The sequence below is a fragment of the Oncorhynchus mykiss genome, chromosome 23 (genome assembly GCF_013265735.2).
Source record: "Oncorhynchus mykiss isolate Arlee chromosome 23, USDA_OmykA_1.1, whole genome shotgun sequence".
NCBI classification, from domain to species: domain Eukaryota; kingdom Metazoa; phylum Chordata; class Actinopteri; order Salmoniformes; family Salmonidae; genus Oncorhynchus; species Oncorhynchus mykiss.
This window is the reverse complement of record NC_048587.1, coordinates 60,960,586-60,976,183: the sequence shown is the minus strand read 5'-3', so window position 1 is coordinate 60,976,183 and position 15,598 is coordinate 60,960,586. Positions and strand designations below refer to the sequence as shown.

Genomic DNA, 15,598 nt, shown 5'->3' with positions numbered 1-15,598 from the left:
ATAGAAGAGAGAGATCATAATACAGGAGAGAGATCATAATACAGGAGAGAGATCATAATAGAAGAGATTCAGGTTTCCCTCAGGTACATGACTATACAGTATATATTCAGGTTTCCCTCAGGTACATGACTATGCAGTATATATTCAGGTTTCCTTCAGGTTTATGACTAAATTTATTCAGGTTTCCCTCAGGTACATGACTATACAGTATATATTCAGGTTTCCTTCAGGTTTATGACTAAATATATTCAGGTTTCCTTCAGGTATATGACTAAATATATTCAGGTTTCCCTCAGGTACATGACTAAATATATTCAGGTTTCCTTCAGGTTTATGACTAAATAGAAGAGAGAGATCATAATACAGGAGAGATCATAATAGAAGAGAGAGATCATAATAGAAGAGAGAGATCATAATACAGGAGAGAGATCATAATACAGGAGAGAGATCATAATAGAAGAGAGAGATCATAATAGAAGAGAGAGATCATAATACAGGAGAGAGATCATAATAGAAGAGAGAGATCATAATAGAAGAGAGAGATCATAATAGAGGAGAGATCATAATAGAAGAGAGAGATCATAATAGAAGAGAGAGATCATAATAGAAGAGAGAGGTCATAATACAGGAGAGATCATAATAGAAGAGAGAGATCATAATAGAAGAGAGAGATCATAATACAGGAGAGAGATCATAATACAGGAGAGAGATCATAATAGAAGAGAGAGATCATAATAGAGGATAGAGATCATAATAGAAGAGAGAGATCATAATACAGGAGAGAGATCATAATAGATGAGAGAGATCATAATAGAGGAGGGAGATCATAATAGAGGAGGGAGATCATAATAGAGGAGAGAGATCATAATTGAGGAGAGATATCAGAATAGAGGAGAGAGATCAGAATAGAGGAGAGACAGAATGTGTACGGTACACTAATGATGTCAATCACCTTTTGTATTTCACAAGGATAATAACATCTTATTGACATACTAATGCAGCTAACTTTCCTAAAGTACACAAGTGTCTTTAGATGTGACATTGTTCCCTCACCTTATTCCAGGACTGGGGTCCATTCCATTAGGAGGATTGGAGTTGGAATTCACATTTCTGTTTACTTCCTTTATTGAAATGGAAGTGACCCCAATCCTGCCCTGTTCCCCCTCTATGAAAATGTAAATGTCTCCTTTCAGACCTTGACAGTGTGATCTTAGTGTAATGGAGTTGTGTTGGTGAGTGGGAGAGCCAGGCTGATTCCCACCAGTTACACTGTTTTTCTCTGTAAACAGTTGAATATCAGGGAGTGTAACTAGTTATATGTTTTCATTCGTCTCTGGGATTCAAACCGGCAACCTTTCAGTTACTGGCCCAGTGCTTTGAACCGGTAGCCCCATATGACTAAATATATTCAATTTTCCCTCAGGTATATGACTAAATATAGTCAGGTTTCCCTCAGGTATATGACTAAATATATTCAAGATTCCCTCAGGTATATGACTAAATATATTCAGGTTTCCCTCAGGTACATGACTAAATATATTCAGGTTTCCTTCAGGTTTATGACTAAATATATTCAGGTTTCCTTCGGGTACATGACTATACAGTATATATTCAGGTTTCCCTCAGGTACATGACTATACAGTATATATTCAGGTTTCCCTCAGGTATATGACTAAATATATTCAGGTTTCCCTCAGGTATATGACTATACAGTATATATTCAGGTTTCCTTCAGGTTTATGACTAAATATATTCAGGTTTCCTTCAGGTTTATGACTAAATATATTCAGGTTTCCCTCAGGTATATGACTAAATATATTCAGGTTTCCCTCAGGTACATGACTATACAGTATATATTCAGGTTTCCCTCAGGTACATGACTATACAGTATATATTCAGGTTTCCATCAGGTTTATGACTAAATATATTCAGGTTTCCCTCAGGTACATGACTATACAGTATATATTCAGGTTTCCCTCAGGTACATGACTATACAGTATATATTCAGGTTTCCTTCAGGTTTATGACTAAATATATTCAGGTTTCCCTCAGGTACATGACTATACAGTATATATTCAGGTTTCCTTCAGGTTTATGACTAAATTTATTCAGGTTTCCTTCAGGTATATGACTAAATATATTCAGGTTTCCCTCAGGTACATGACTAAATATATTCAGGTTTCCCTCAGGTTTATGACTAAATATATTCAGGTTTCCTTCAGGTTTATGACTAAATATATTCAGGTTTCCTTCAGGTATATGACTAAATATATTCAGGTTTCCCTCAGGTACATGAATATACAGTATATATTCAGGTTTCCCTCAGGTACATGACTATACAGTATATATTCAGGTTTCCCTCAGGTATATGACTAAATATATTCAGGTTTCCCTCAGGTATATGACTATACAGTATATATTCAGGTTTCCTTCAGGTTTATGACTAAATATATTCAGGTTTCCTTCAGGTTTATGACTAAATATATTCAGGTTTCCCTCAGGTATATGACTAAATATATTCAAGATTCCCTCAGGTATATGACTAAATATATTCAGGTTTCCCTCAGGTACATGACTAAATATATTCAGGTTTCCTTCAGGTTTATGACTAAATATATTCAGGTTTCCTTCGGGTACATGACTATACAGTATATATTCAGGTTTCCCTCAGGTACATGACTATACAGTATATATTCAGGTTTCCCTCAGGTATATGACTAAATATATTCAGGTTTCCCTCAGGTATATGACTATACAGTATATATTCAGGTTTCCTTCAGGTTTATGACTAAATATATTCAGGTTTCCTTCAGGTTTATGACTAAATATATTCAGGTTTCCCTCAGGTATATGACTAAATATATTCAGGTTTCCCTCAGGTACATGACTATACAGTATATATTCAGGTTTCCCTCAGGTACATGACTATACAGTATATATTCAGGTTTCCATCAGGTTTATGACTAAATATATTCAGGTTTCCCTCAGGTACATGACTATACAGTATATATTCAGGTTTCCCTCAGGTACATGACTATACAGTATATATTCAGGTTTCCTTCAGGTTTATGACTAAATATATTCAGGTTTCCCTCAGGTACATGACTATACAGTATATATTCAGGTTTCCTTCAGGTTTATGACTAAATATATTCAGGTTTCCTTCAGGTATATGACTAAATATATTCAGGTTTCCCTCAGGTACATGACTAAATATATTCAGGTTTCCCTCAGGTTTATGACTAAATATATTCAGGTTTCCTTCAGGTTTATGACTAAATATATTCAGGTTTCCTTCAGGTATATGACTAAATATATTCAGGTTTCCCTCAGGTACATGAATATACAGTATATATTCAGGTTTCCCTCAGGTACATGACTATACAGTATATATTCAGGTTTCCTTCAGGTTTATGACTAAATATATTCAGGTTTCCTTCAGGTATATGACTAAATATATTCAGGTTTCCCTCAGGTACATGACTATACAGTATATATTCAGGTTTTCTTCAGGTATATGACAAAATATATTCAGGTTTCCTTCAGGTATATGACTAAATATATTCAGGTTTCCCTCAGGTATATGACTAAATATATTCAAGATTCCCTCAGGTACATGACTAAATATATTCAAGATTCCCTCAGGTACATGACTAAATATATTCAAGATTCCCTCAGGTACATGACTAAATATATTCAAGATTCCCTCAGGTATATGACTAAATATATTCAAGATTCCCTCAGGTATATGACTAAATATATTCAAGATTCCCTCAGGTACATGACTATACCGTATATATTCAGGTTTCCTTCAGGTTTATGACTAAATATATTCAGGTTTCCCTCAGGTATATGAATATATATGTGAAGGTGTTCCTTCTCTATGAACAGGTCAACATGGTGATTGGTATCCTGGTGTTCAACAAGCTGGTCTCCAGAGACGGGATTCTGGAGAAGAAGCCGAAGCATCGAGCTGGGTAAGAAACCACCTACAGCAAAGATATAGAATCTCTATTCTATTTCTATGACCTGTAGTATGTCTGAAGCAGCTGGGTAAGAGAGCACCTACTTATACAATACATCGTGATACACAACAAAGACAGACAGCAACTAGTTATTCCTTATTTAGTTATACTTCCTTATATGGACATTGAACTACTCCGTGTTGGCTGGAGTGTTGACTGTATAGTCTTAAGATCTGCAGTGGTCTACTTCTCCAGTCCTTTAGTATACATCGTAGTCTGACTCCTCCTCACCACACATTCACACAGACCCTCTGAATCTCTTCATTTTCCATATGGAGATTAGGCCTCGTTCTTTACTATGTCTGATGGGAGAACATTAGAGGCATCAACATAAAGAGGTCACATCTCTCTGGGGGAGACAACGTGTGTGTGTGTGTGTGGAGAGTAGGGGGAGACGTGGCAGAATCAGTCCATAATGAAAATAGTTTAAAACGCCCACCACCCACAGGTCCCCAGATTGGCCCTGACTACTACTAACGAGATACAGAGCTGGAATGAGTTATTTTCTGTCGTCTTCTTGTGGGTTGGTACACCAGCATAAACAGCCCCACATAAAGACTGGTTTATACTCAGTCTAACAACATGTCTGTAGACCACTAGAATGTGACAACTGTCCACAGACAGTCCTTAGATCTACTGTAAACCAGCCTTATGTCATGTGTTTTTAGAACACTTTGGCCCTGCCTGACTACTACTAGTGTGATACAGAAAGTTGGGATGCCATTCCTAGTGATGTTTTTGTCACTAACGTAATTTTATGTCGTCATCTTGATGCGTGTTAATCCCAAAGCCCTCTACAACACCCACGCTAACATTGGCCATGTCTGTCTGGAAACTGCTAACATGAAAAGTTGTGGGTGCTACTGTTTTTCCTTAACCCTTGTGTGGTGTTGAGGTCTGTGGGGCCCATTTTCAGTGTTTACTAAATGAAAAATGCAATTAATTATTTTTTCAATCTGGACTCGTTGGCATTGGCTCATTTTCTGTGAAGAACATGTAAAAGAACACCTTTTTATTGAGTGCACACTGTGAAACTACACAATACATTTATTTATTGTATTTTTTTATTTAACCTTTAACTTGGCAAGTCTTGCGGGAACCTGCACGATGTTATTACAACATATTATTTTGATACATTATTTCGATACATTGTCAAAAAAACAACATTTTTCCAAACTCTCCCCCAGCCAGGTGCAAATTGGGTGAGGAACACAACAGAGAAATAGCTTTGCATGTGTGGCTCATTACCACAATGAATCAGTAAGGCAAAAATTATCTCTGCTCAGAGAGACTTCTAAATAATGTTTGCAGAGAGAAAAGATGGTGTGGAAAGAGTGTTTTCCACTTTGGAAGATGAAGCATTTTCAGAATATGAGGATCATGTCTCTGTCAATTCAGAGTCTGACAGTGAGTTGGAAGAATAGGATGAGATTGACCCTCAGCCAGCCCCAGGACCAGCCCGTCAGCAACCAGCCCCAGGACCAACCTGTCAGCAACCAGCCCCAGGACCAGCCCGTCAGCAATCAGCCCCAGGACCAGCCCGTCAGCAACCAGCCCCAGGACCAGCCCGTCAGCAACCAGCCCCAGAACCAGCCCGTCAGCAACCAGCCCCAGGACCAGCCCGTCAGCAACCAGCCCCAGGACCAGCCCATCAGCAACCAGCCCCAGGACCAGCCCGTCAGCAACCAGGACCAGCCTGTCAGCAACCAGCCCCAGGACCAGCCCTTCAGCAACCAACCAGCCCCAGGACCAGCCCTTCAGCAACCAGTCCAAGGAACAGCCCTTCAGCAACCAACCAGCTCCAGGACCAGCCCGTCAGCAACCAGGACCAGGACCAGCCCTTCAGAAACCAGCCCCAGGACCAGTCCGTCAGCAGCCAACCATACCCAGGACCAGTCCGTCAGCAGCCAACCATACCCAGGACCAGTCCGTCAGCAGCCAACCATACCCAGGACCAGTCCGTCAGCAGCCAACCATACCCAGGACCAGTCCGTCAGCAGCCAACCATACCCAGGACCAGTCCGTCAGCAGCCAACCATACCCAGGACCAGTCCGTCAGTAACCTACAGGAGGAGAAATATGGATGTCACATTTTTTTTAAATTGAATGGTCCTTCTTGTCCAAGGAATGGACCACCCCTCATGACTGCCAATGTGATAAAGATACACCCAGGACCACCCCTCATGACTGCCAATGTGATAAAGATACACCCAGGACCACCCCTCATGACTGCCAATGTGATAAAGATACACCCAGGACCACCCCTCATGACTGCCAATGTGATAAAAATACACCCAGCTGCCAATGTGATAAAGATACACCCAGGACCATCCCTCATGACTGCCAATGTGATAAAGATACACCCAGGACCACCCCTCATGGCTGCCAATGTGATAAAGATACAACCAGGACCACCCCTCATGACTGCCAATGTGATAAAGATACACCCAGGACCATCCCTCATGGCTGCCAATGTGATAAAGATACACCCAGGACCATCCCTCATGGTGCAAGAAATACATTTGCAACACACACACAGTTAAACTCTGTCCCTCATGTGGTGTGTAGACCGGCCTTGATTTGTGTTCAATGGAGCTCATTTATCATTTCCATAAAATACTGTAGGAAAATGTGTCCTTCCAATGTGTTCAGTTCAAAGCAATAAACATCAATTGTGATGAAAACCTTGTTTCATTTATATTTGTTCAAGATAAACATGATTTATTCAATGTCTTGATTATAATTGATTTTTGTTTATAAAAATCACATTTTTGTATGGATAAATGAGTTAAATGGCAAATATGAACCATGTATGCTGTCTATATTGCTTGTAATTGATATAAGTCAACATCTAAGTATGAATTATTAAGTATGTTTATATAAATTGTTATGGCTGTATTGTTTTATAACCCCAAAATGTTGTGTGACCCGTCAGACCCGTGAACATTGGGTGAATAGCATGAACACCACACAAGGGTTAAAAACACGGACAAATTGGCCCTAGATTCTGCTAATATGATAGAGAACGTTGGGATGGTGTAGTGCTGCTTCTTCACTACTGTCATCACTAGTGTCCACATGTTGTATGAGAGAACAGAAGGAATGCTATGCTAGTCATAGTGCTACTTCTTCACTACTGTCATCACTAGTGTCCACATGTTGTATGAGAGAACAGAAGGAATGCTATGCTAGTCATAGTGCTACTTCTTCACTAAACACTATTTCCTGTTGTTTTGTTGTTTGTTGTCCCACAGACCGATGAACGAGCCCCATACAGGGTTAACTCTGAAATGTGCCAAATGTGGTGTGGTGTCCACCACTGCTCTCTCTGCAACTACAGCCAGTAATGCCATGTAAGTTCTCTCTTACAGGACATCGATGCCTGGCACTGGGAATTCATGAGATTAACTGTGTGTGTGCTTGTGTGTGTGTGTGTGTGTGTCTGGACCAAGACCTTGGAAAATCTACAGAGAATAAACAGGACAGAAAATGTGTCCTTGCGTAGATAGCTAATGTTAGACCTGTAGTAGAGTACTGGGCAGTCAGACAGTAATGTTAGACCTGTAGCAGAGTACTGGTCAGTCAGACAGTAATGTTAGACCTGTAGTAGAGTACTGGGAAGTCAGGCAGTAATGTTAGACCTGTAGTAGAGTACTGGGCAGTCAGACAGTAATGTTAGACCTATAGTAGAGTACTGGGCAGTCAGACAGTAATGTTAGACCTATAGTAGAGTACTGGGCAATCAGATAGTAATGTTAGACCTGCAGTAGAGTACTGGCCAGTCAGACAGTAATGTTAGACCTGTAGTAGAGTACTGGGCAGTCAGACAGTAATGTTAGACCTGTAGTAGAGTACTGGGCAGTCAGACAGTAATGTTAGACCTGTAGTAGAGTACTGGGCAGTCAGAGAGTAATGTTAGACCTGTAGTAGATTACTGGGCAGTCAGACAGTAATGTTAGACCTGTAGTAGAGTACTGGGCAGTCAGACAGTAATGTTAGACCTGTAGTAGAGTACTGGGCAGTCAGACAGTAATGTTAGACCTGTAGTAGAGTACTGGGCAGTCAGACAGTAACATATAGACCTGTAGTAGAGTACTGGGCAGTCAGACAGTAATATTAGACCTGTAGTAGAGTACTGGGCAGTCAGACAGTAATGTTAGACCTGTAGTAGAGTACTGGGCAGTCAGACAGTAATGTTAGACCTGTAGTAGAGTACTGGGCAGTCAGACAGTAATGTTAGACCTGTAGTAGAGTACTGGGCAGTCAGACAGTAATGTTAGACCTTATAGTAGATTACTGAGCAGTCAGACAGTAATGTTAGACCTGTAGTAGAGTACTGGGCAGTCAGACAGTAATGTTAGACCTGTAGTAGAGTACTGGGCAGTCAGACAGTAATGTTAGACCTGTAGTAGAGTACTGGACCAGTCAGACAGTAATGTTAGACCTGTAGTAGATTACTGGGCAGTCAGACAGTAATGTTAGACCTGTAGTAGAGTACTGAGCAGTCAGACAGTAATGTTAGACCTATAGTAGAGTACTGGGCAGTCAGACAGTAATGTTAGACCTGTAGTAGAGTACTGGGCAGTCAGACAGTAATGTTAGACCTGTAGTAGAGTACTGGGCAGTCAGACAGTAATGTTAGACCTGTAGTAGAGTACTGGGCAGTCAGGCAGTCATGTTAGACCTGTAGTAGAGTACTGGGCAGTCAGACAGTAATGTTAGACCTTATAGTAGAGTACTGGGCAGTCAGACAGTAATGTTAGACCTGTAGTAGAGTACTGGGCAGTCAGACAGTAATGTTAGACCTTATAGTAGAGTACTGGGCAGTCAGATAATAATGTTAGACCTGTAGTAGAGTACTGGGCAGTCAGACAGTAATGTTCGACCTGTAGTAGAGTACTGGGCAGTCAGACAGCAATGTTAGACCTGTAGTAGAGTACTGGGCAGTCAGACAGTAATGTTCGACCTGTAGTAGATTACTGGGCAGTCAGACAGTAATGTTAGACCTGTAGTAGAGTACTGGGCAGTCAGACAGTAATGTTAGACCTGTAGTAGAGTACTGGGCAGTCAGACAGTAATGTTAGACCTGTAGTAGAGTACTGAGCAGTCAGACAGTAATGTTAGACCTATAGTAGAGTACTGGGCAGTCAGACAGTAATGTTAGACCTGTAGTAGAGTACTGGGTAGTCAGACAGTAATGTTAGACCTGTAGTAGAGTACTGGGCAGTCAGACAGTACTGTTAGACCTATAGTAGAGTACTGGGCAGTCAGACAGTAATGTTAGACCTATAGTAGATTTTTGGGCAGTCAGACAGTAATGTTAGACCTTATAGTAGAGTACTGGGCAGTCAGACAGTAATGTTAGACCTGTAGTAGATTACTGGGCAGTCAGACAGTAATGTTAGACCTGTAGTAGAGTACTGGGCAGTCAGACAGTAATGTTAGACCTGTAGTAGAGTACTGGGCAGTCAGACAGTAATGTTAGACCTGTAGTAGAGTACTTGGCAGTCAGACAGTAATGTTAGACCTGTAGTAGAGTACTGGGCAGTCAGGCAGTAATGTTAGACCTATAGTAGAGTACTGGTCAGTCAGACAGTAATGTTAGACCTGTAGTAGAGTGCTGAGCAGTCAGACAGTAATGTCTTGCATGCCAGAGAGACAACAGAACACTATCTGGTACACAGTAGATGATGGTTCTGGTGCTTTTGTATTTGTAGACTGAACTGCTGGCTTTGTGAGTCATTAGTCTGGCCAGGCAGTAATGTATTCTATCTACAAGAAAGACCACTGTAGTAGTCTGGCCAGGCAGTAATGTATTCTATCTACAAGAAAGACCACTGTAGTAGTCTGGCCAGGCAGTAATGTATTCTATCTACAAGAAAGACCACTGTAGTAGTCTGGCCAGGCAGTAATGTATTATATCTACAAGAAAGCACTGTAGTAGTCTGGCCAGGCAGTAATGTCTTCTGTCTACAAGAAAGACCACTGTAATAGTCTGGCCAGGCAGTAATGTATTCTATCTACAAGAAAGACCACTGTAGTAGTCTGGCCAGGCAGTAATGTCTTCTGTCTACAAGAAAGACCACTGTAGTAGTCTGGCCAGGCAGTAATGTCTTCTGTCTACAAGAAAGTCCACTGTAATAGTCTGGCCAGGCAGTAATGTATTCTATCTACAAGAAAGACCACTGTAATAGTCTGGCCAGGCAGTAATGTCTTCTATCTACAAGAAAGACCACTGTAGTAGTCTGGCCAGGCAGTAATGTCTTAGATCTACAAGAAAGACCACTGTAGTAGTCTGGCCAGGCAGTAATGTATTCTATCTACAAGAAAGCACTGTAGTAGTCTGGCCAGGCAGTAATGTCTTCTGTCTACAAGAAAGACCACTGTAATAGTCTGGCCAGGCAGTAATGTCTTCTGTCTACAAGAAAGACCACTGTAATAGTCTGGCCAGGCAGTAATGTATTATATCTACAAAAAAGACCACTGTAGCAGTCTGGCCAGGCAGTAATGTCTTCTATTTACAAGAAAGACCACTGTAGTAGTCTGGCCAGGCAGTAATGTCTTCTGTCTACAAGAAAGACCACTGTAGTAGTCTGGCCAGGCAGTAATGTCTTCTGTCTACAAGAAAGACCACTGTAATAGTCTGGCCAGCAGTAATGTATTCTATCTACAAGAAAGACCACTAATAGTCTGGCCAGGCAGTAATGTCTTCTATCTACAAGAAAGACCACTGTAGTAGTCTGGCCAGGCAGTAATGTCTTATGTGATCTGATGTGTGCCAGGTTAACCTCTATCCCTTGTCTCCCCCTGTTTCCCCTCTCCCACCCTCTCCTTCCCTTGCCCCTCTCCCGCCCACTCTCTCCCCTCCCTTCCCCCCTCTCCCGCCCCCTCTATCCTTTCCTCCTCTCTCCCTACCTCTGTCAGGGCCTCTCTGTGGAGTTCCTGTGTGGTTCTGCCTCTGCTGGCTCTGACCTGGATGTCTGCGGTGCTGGCCATGACAGACAAGCGCTCCATCCTATTTCAGATCCTCTTCTCTGTCTTCGACTCGTTGCAGGGCTTTGTCATCGTCATGGTGCACTGTATCCTGAGGAAAGAGGTAAGGAAGAGAGAGGGAAGAGGGAGAGAGGAGGGAGAGGGAGGAGAGGGAGGTATTGGGGAAGGAGAGGGAGAGGGAGAGGGGGAGAGGGAGAGGGGGAGAGGGAAGTATTGGGGAAGTGAGGAATGGTGAGGGGGAGAGGAGGGAGAGGGAGAAAGAGGTCTTGGGGAAGTGAGGGAAGGACAAGGGGAGGTATGTATGGGTTGGTGATAATGGGATACTCTTTCAGTAGGATTCTGTTCATAGTGCACAACATATCAAAATTACCCCCCCAAAAATACTTTACAACAGGATATAAAAATGAATGTTTCTTATTGGACCAATTCAGATAGAATCACCCCATTTTACACTTGGTGCCAAATGAACATGGCCCTGTGTCACAACGTTTTGTTGACCCTTAAACATGTTTAATCCCTCTCATCTCTTGTGGCCACACACACACACATACTTCATGTTTCCCATTTGGCCCTAACTACAGTATTTATTAGGAGATTAGTGATCTGGCCCAGATTAATTCCAGATGTTTTGTTTACAGTGACTTGCGAAAGTATTCACCCCCTTTGGCATTTTTCCTATTTTGTTGCCTTACAACCTGGAATTAAAATATATTTTTTGGGGGGTTGTATCATTTTATTTACACAACATGCCTACCACTTTGATGATGCAAAATATGTTTTATTGTGAAACAAACAAGAAATAAGACAAAAAAATAGAACATTTGAGTGTGCATAACTATTCACCCCCCTAAAGTCAATACTTTGTAGAGCTTTTGCAGCAATTATATCTGCAAGTCTCTTGGGGTATGTCTCTATACACATCTATCCACCTGGATTTTTGCCCATTCTTCAAGGGAAAACTGCTCCAGCTCTTTCAAGTTGGTTGGGTTCCGCTGGTGTACAACAATCTTTAAGTCATACCACAGATTCTCAATTGGATTGAGGTCTGGGCTTTGACTAGGCCATTCCAAGACATTTAAATGTTTCCCCACTCGAGTGTTGCTTTAGCAGTCTCAAATCTCTGGAAGGCTGAAGCAAGAATTTCCTTGTATTTAGAGCCACCCATCATTCCTTCAATTCTGACCAGTTTCCCAGTCCCTGCCAATTAAAAACATCCCCACAGCATGTTGCTGCCACCACCATGCTTCACTGTGTGGATGGGGTTCTCAGGATGATGAGAGGTGTTGGGTTTGTGCCAGACATAGTGTTTTCCTTGATGGTCAAAAAGCTAAATTTTAGTCTCTTCTGACCAGAATACCTTCTTCCATATGTTTGGGGAGTCCCCCACATGCCTTTTGGTGAACATCAAACATGTTTGCTTATTTTTCTCTTTAAGCAATGGCTTTTTTCTAGCCAGTCTTCCATAAAGCCCAGCTCTGTGGAGTGTACAGCTTAAAGTGGTCTTATGGACAGATACTCCAATCTCCGCTGTGGAGCTTTGCAGCTCCTTCAGGGTTATCTTTGGTCTCTTTGTTGCCTCTCTGATTAATGCCCTCCTTGCCTGGTCTGTGAGTTTTGGTGGGCGGCTCTCTCTTGGCAGGTTTGTTGTGGTGCCATATTCTTTCCATTTTTTAATAATGGATTTAATGGTGCTCCGTGGGATGTTCGAAGTTTGGGATATTATTTTATAACCCAACCATGATCTGTACTTCTCCAAAACTTTGTCCCGGACCTGTTTGGAGAGCTCCTTGATCTTCATGGTTCCACTTGCTTGGTGGTGCCCCTTGCTTAGTGGTGTTGCCGACTCTGGGGCCTTCAGAACAGGGATCATGTGACAGATCATATGACACTTAAATTGCACACATGTGGACTTTATTTAACTAATTATGTGACTTCTGAAGGTAATTGGTTGCACCAGATCTTATATAGGGGCTTCATAGCTTCATATTTTTTTCATTTCAATTCACCAATTTGCAATGTTTTGTGTATGTCCATTACATGAAATCCAAATAAAAATCTATTTAAATTACAGGTTGTAATGCAACAAAGTAGGAAAAACGCCAAGGGGGATGAATACTTTTGCAAGGCCCTGTACATCACTTTCCTGTTAACCTGCCCCCCCCCCCCCCCCCCCCCCCCCCCCCCCTGTAATTAATCTGTAGCTGTAATCACTGTGAGCAAGGTCAAGAGGTTACAGCAGGAACAGTAGAGGATGTTTTTACTCTCTACTGTCTTGGCCATAGCCTGTCAGAAACTAAAATGTCAAGTGTCTAATACTACTTCTATGTTGCTTCGCTTTCCCCAGGTCCAAGATGCTTTCAGATGTCGTCTCAGAAACTGTCAGGACCCCAGAAACTGTCAGGACCCCCTCAACGCTGACAACACTGGAACTTTCCCCAATGGTCATGCTCAGATTATGGTACGACATCACCAGTACTGTATAACCCTCAACCCAGTGGTGGCTGGTTTGCATTTTCAATGGGGAGGACGGGCTCGGGGTAATGGCAGGAACAGAAAGAAATGGAATGGACTCAAACACATCAAACACCTGGTTTCCATGTGTTTAATACCATTCCAGTTCATTCATTCCATCCATTATATGTACCGTCCTCCCCTCACCAGCCTCCTCTGTGCTCAACCAAAGCCTATACCTGCTTTTATATTTGAAACAAAGGAGCACATCCACATGATCACGAGTAAAATGTGAATTGATGTCAATGAGACTAAGTCTGAAATGGCACCCTATTCCCTATATAGTGCACTATTTTTGACCAGGGCCAATGGGGAATAGGGTGCCATTTGGGACACAACCCAAGTAAAAATTCCACTTAAATGGAGGTTAGGATTTGCTTCTAACAGCTGATTCACACTATAGGGTTGAACTGAACCGTACTGTGCTGGCTCTGGCTAGGAGACATTCTTTTCACATTGTCCTTTCCAGTATGTTTCCAGCAACTGTGGTGGATGCCTAACCAGGCCAGGGCAGTACGGCTCGGCAGGGATCGCCTTGGCTCAGCTCAGTGTGAAAAGGGTATAGTATTACAAACCCTCAAGACAAGCCTTCATAGCAGGGTTGGGATCCATTCCATTTCAATTCAGTCAATTAAGGAAGTAAACTGAAATTCCAAATCTGCTGGTTGGGCTGGATGAGGCATTGTTACCCATCTTTACAAATACTGTAGCTGCTTTAGTTCAACTGTAATTACTCACAGTGTAGACCAACACGTGGCCCTGGCCCCTGTAACAGATCACACACATGCACAAGCATACACACACACACTTTAATAAATGAGATCCATTTTCCAACTTCCTGGATTCATTTTGATTAAACTCATTTGTCACTTTCGTCAAGCGTCAATTTTCATCATTTTACCAAGCCCCCTCTCCATTGTCACACACACGCACGTATGCACGCACGCACGCACGCACGCACGCACACACGCACACACACAGTAATAAAGCACCAGTTGTTTGAATGACCTTTGTAACGCCACACCAAATCTCTTGATCCAGCAGAACGCCAACTGCCAACGACCTTCGCTCATCATAACTATCGTCTGATCTACCCAACGTTGTATTCTAATATCCTCCTACACAGATTGAATTAATTTCCACTGTTGTAGAATGGTGTGTTGGCTGTCGGAGTGCCCCCGGTTCAATAGAATAATTTGCAGAGAACAAACAGTGATTCGTTCCCAATCGTTGTTTTAGTGTTACAAATTCCCTGTTATATGCAGGCGTGTTGCTATATAGTTGGGAACGGAGCAGGGAGAATAGGACCATTAAGTTGACAGTAACTGACCCAAACAGGGAAAGGAAATAGATAGATGCAATGAAACTCCTCCTATATAAAGATGACATGTTAAATCAGATGTCAAAAGAGCTTGTTATTGGGATTGTTCTATTGACTTCATTCATCTCAACACTGCATGTGGCTGGAGTTGTTCTAGGTTTCTTTTATGATGTCATAGTGTAACAATCATCTCGGATCTCAAACCAAGCTACAGTATTAAGGTTAAAAGAAATGCTGTGTTTATATGAGGGTGACCAAGGCAAGACAGACTAAATGAATACAGTGAGCAACATAAGCATATGGTCATAGTATGTGTATCATTTCACAAAACCAATTCAAATAGACACAAAATCAAGTTCAGGAAGTCTAAATCCCAAATAGAATCCCAATGAAAAATAGTCCGAAAGTCAATGAAAAAGTCAAAATAAGAAATCCCCCTTCAAAATGCAAAAATCCAAGTCTTTCAAATAAAAATCCAATCAGCAGGATAGATCTCACCGGATGGTTGAGGGAGAGGGAAATCCGACCCTGGGTAGATTTCCTCACAACAGCTCTGCTCATCTTACAAATAGGAGTAAAAATCAACAATAACAAACTAAAAGAATTCCCTGGAATGGATAGATCTAGGTTGCTTAAAAGAACAGGTGGCTCCTTAACTGAGGATGGGCTATTAGTAATGGATGGAACGGAATTTATGGATTGGTATCCAACACATCAAACACATGGATTCCTTGTGTTTGATGCCATT

General features: G+C 41.7%; 1 protein-coding gene across 10 annotated transcripts in view; it reads left to right on the top strand.

Annotated features, from left to right (window-relative positions):
• The window catches only part of adgrb3 (adhesion G protein-coupled receptor B3), a 335,139-nt gene that overhangs the window by 298,434 nt on the left and 21,107 nt on the right, over positions 1-15,598 (top strand). For 7 of the 10 annotated variants that reach the window (XM_036960949.1, XM_036960942.1, XM_036960944.1 and 4 more), the window contains 5 exons: positions 3,892-3,977; positions 7,280-7,378; positions 10,950-11,121; positions 13,363-13,476; positions 13,999-14,088. In XM_036960949.1, coding sequence (XP_036816844.1) covers positions 3,892-3,977; positions 7,280-7,378; positions 10,950-11,121; positions 13,363-13,476; positions 13,999-14,088 — 561 coding nt within the window. The remainder of the gene's footprint in view (positions 1-3,891; positions 3,978-7,279; positions 7,379-10,949; positions 11,122-13,362; positions 13,477-13,998; positions 14,089-15,598) is intronic. The other 3 variants (XM_036960951.1, XM_036960950.1, XM_036960948.1) reach the window with 1 other exon arrangement.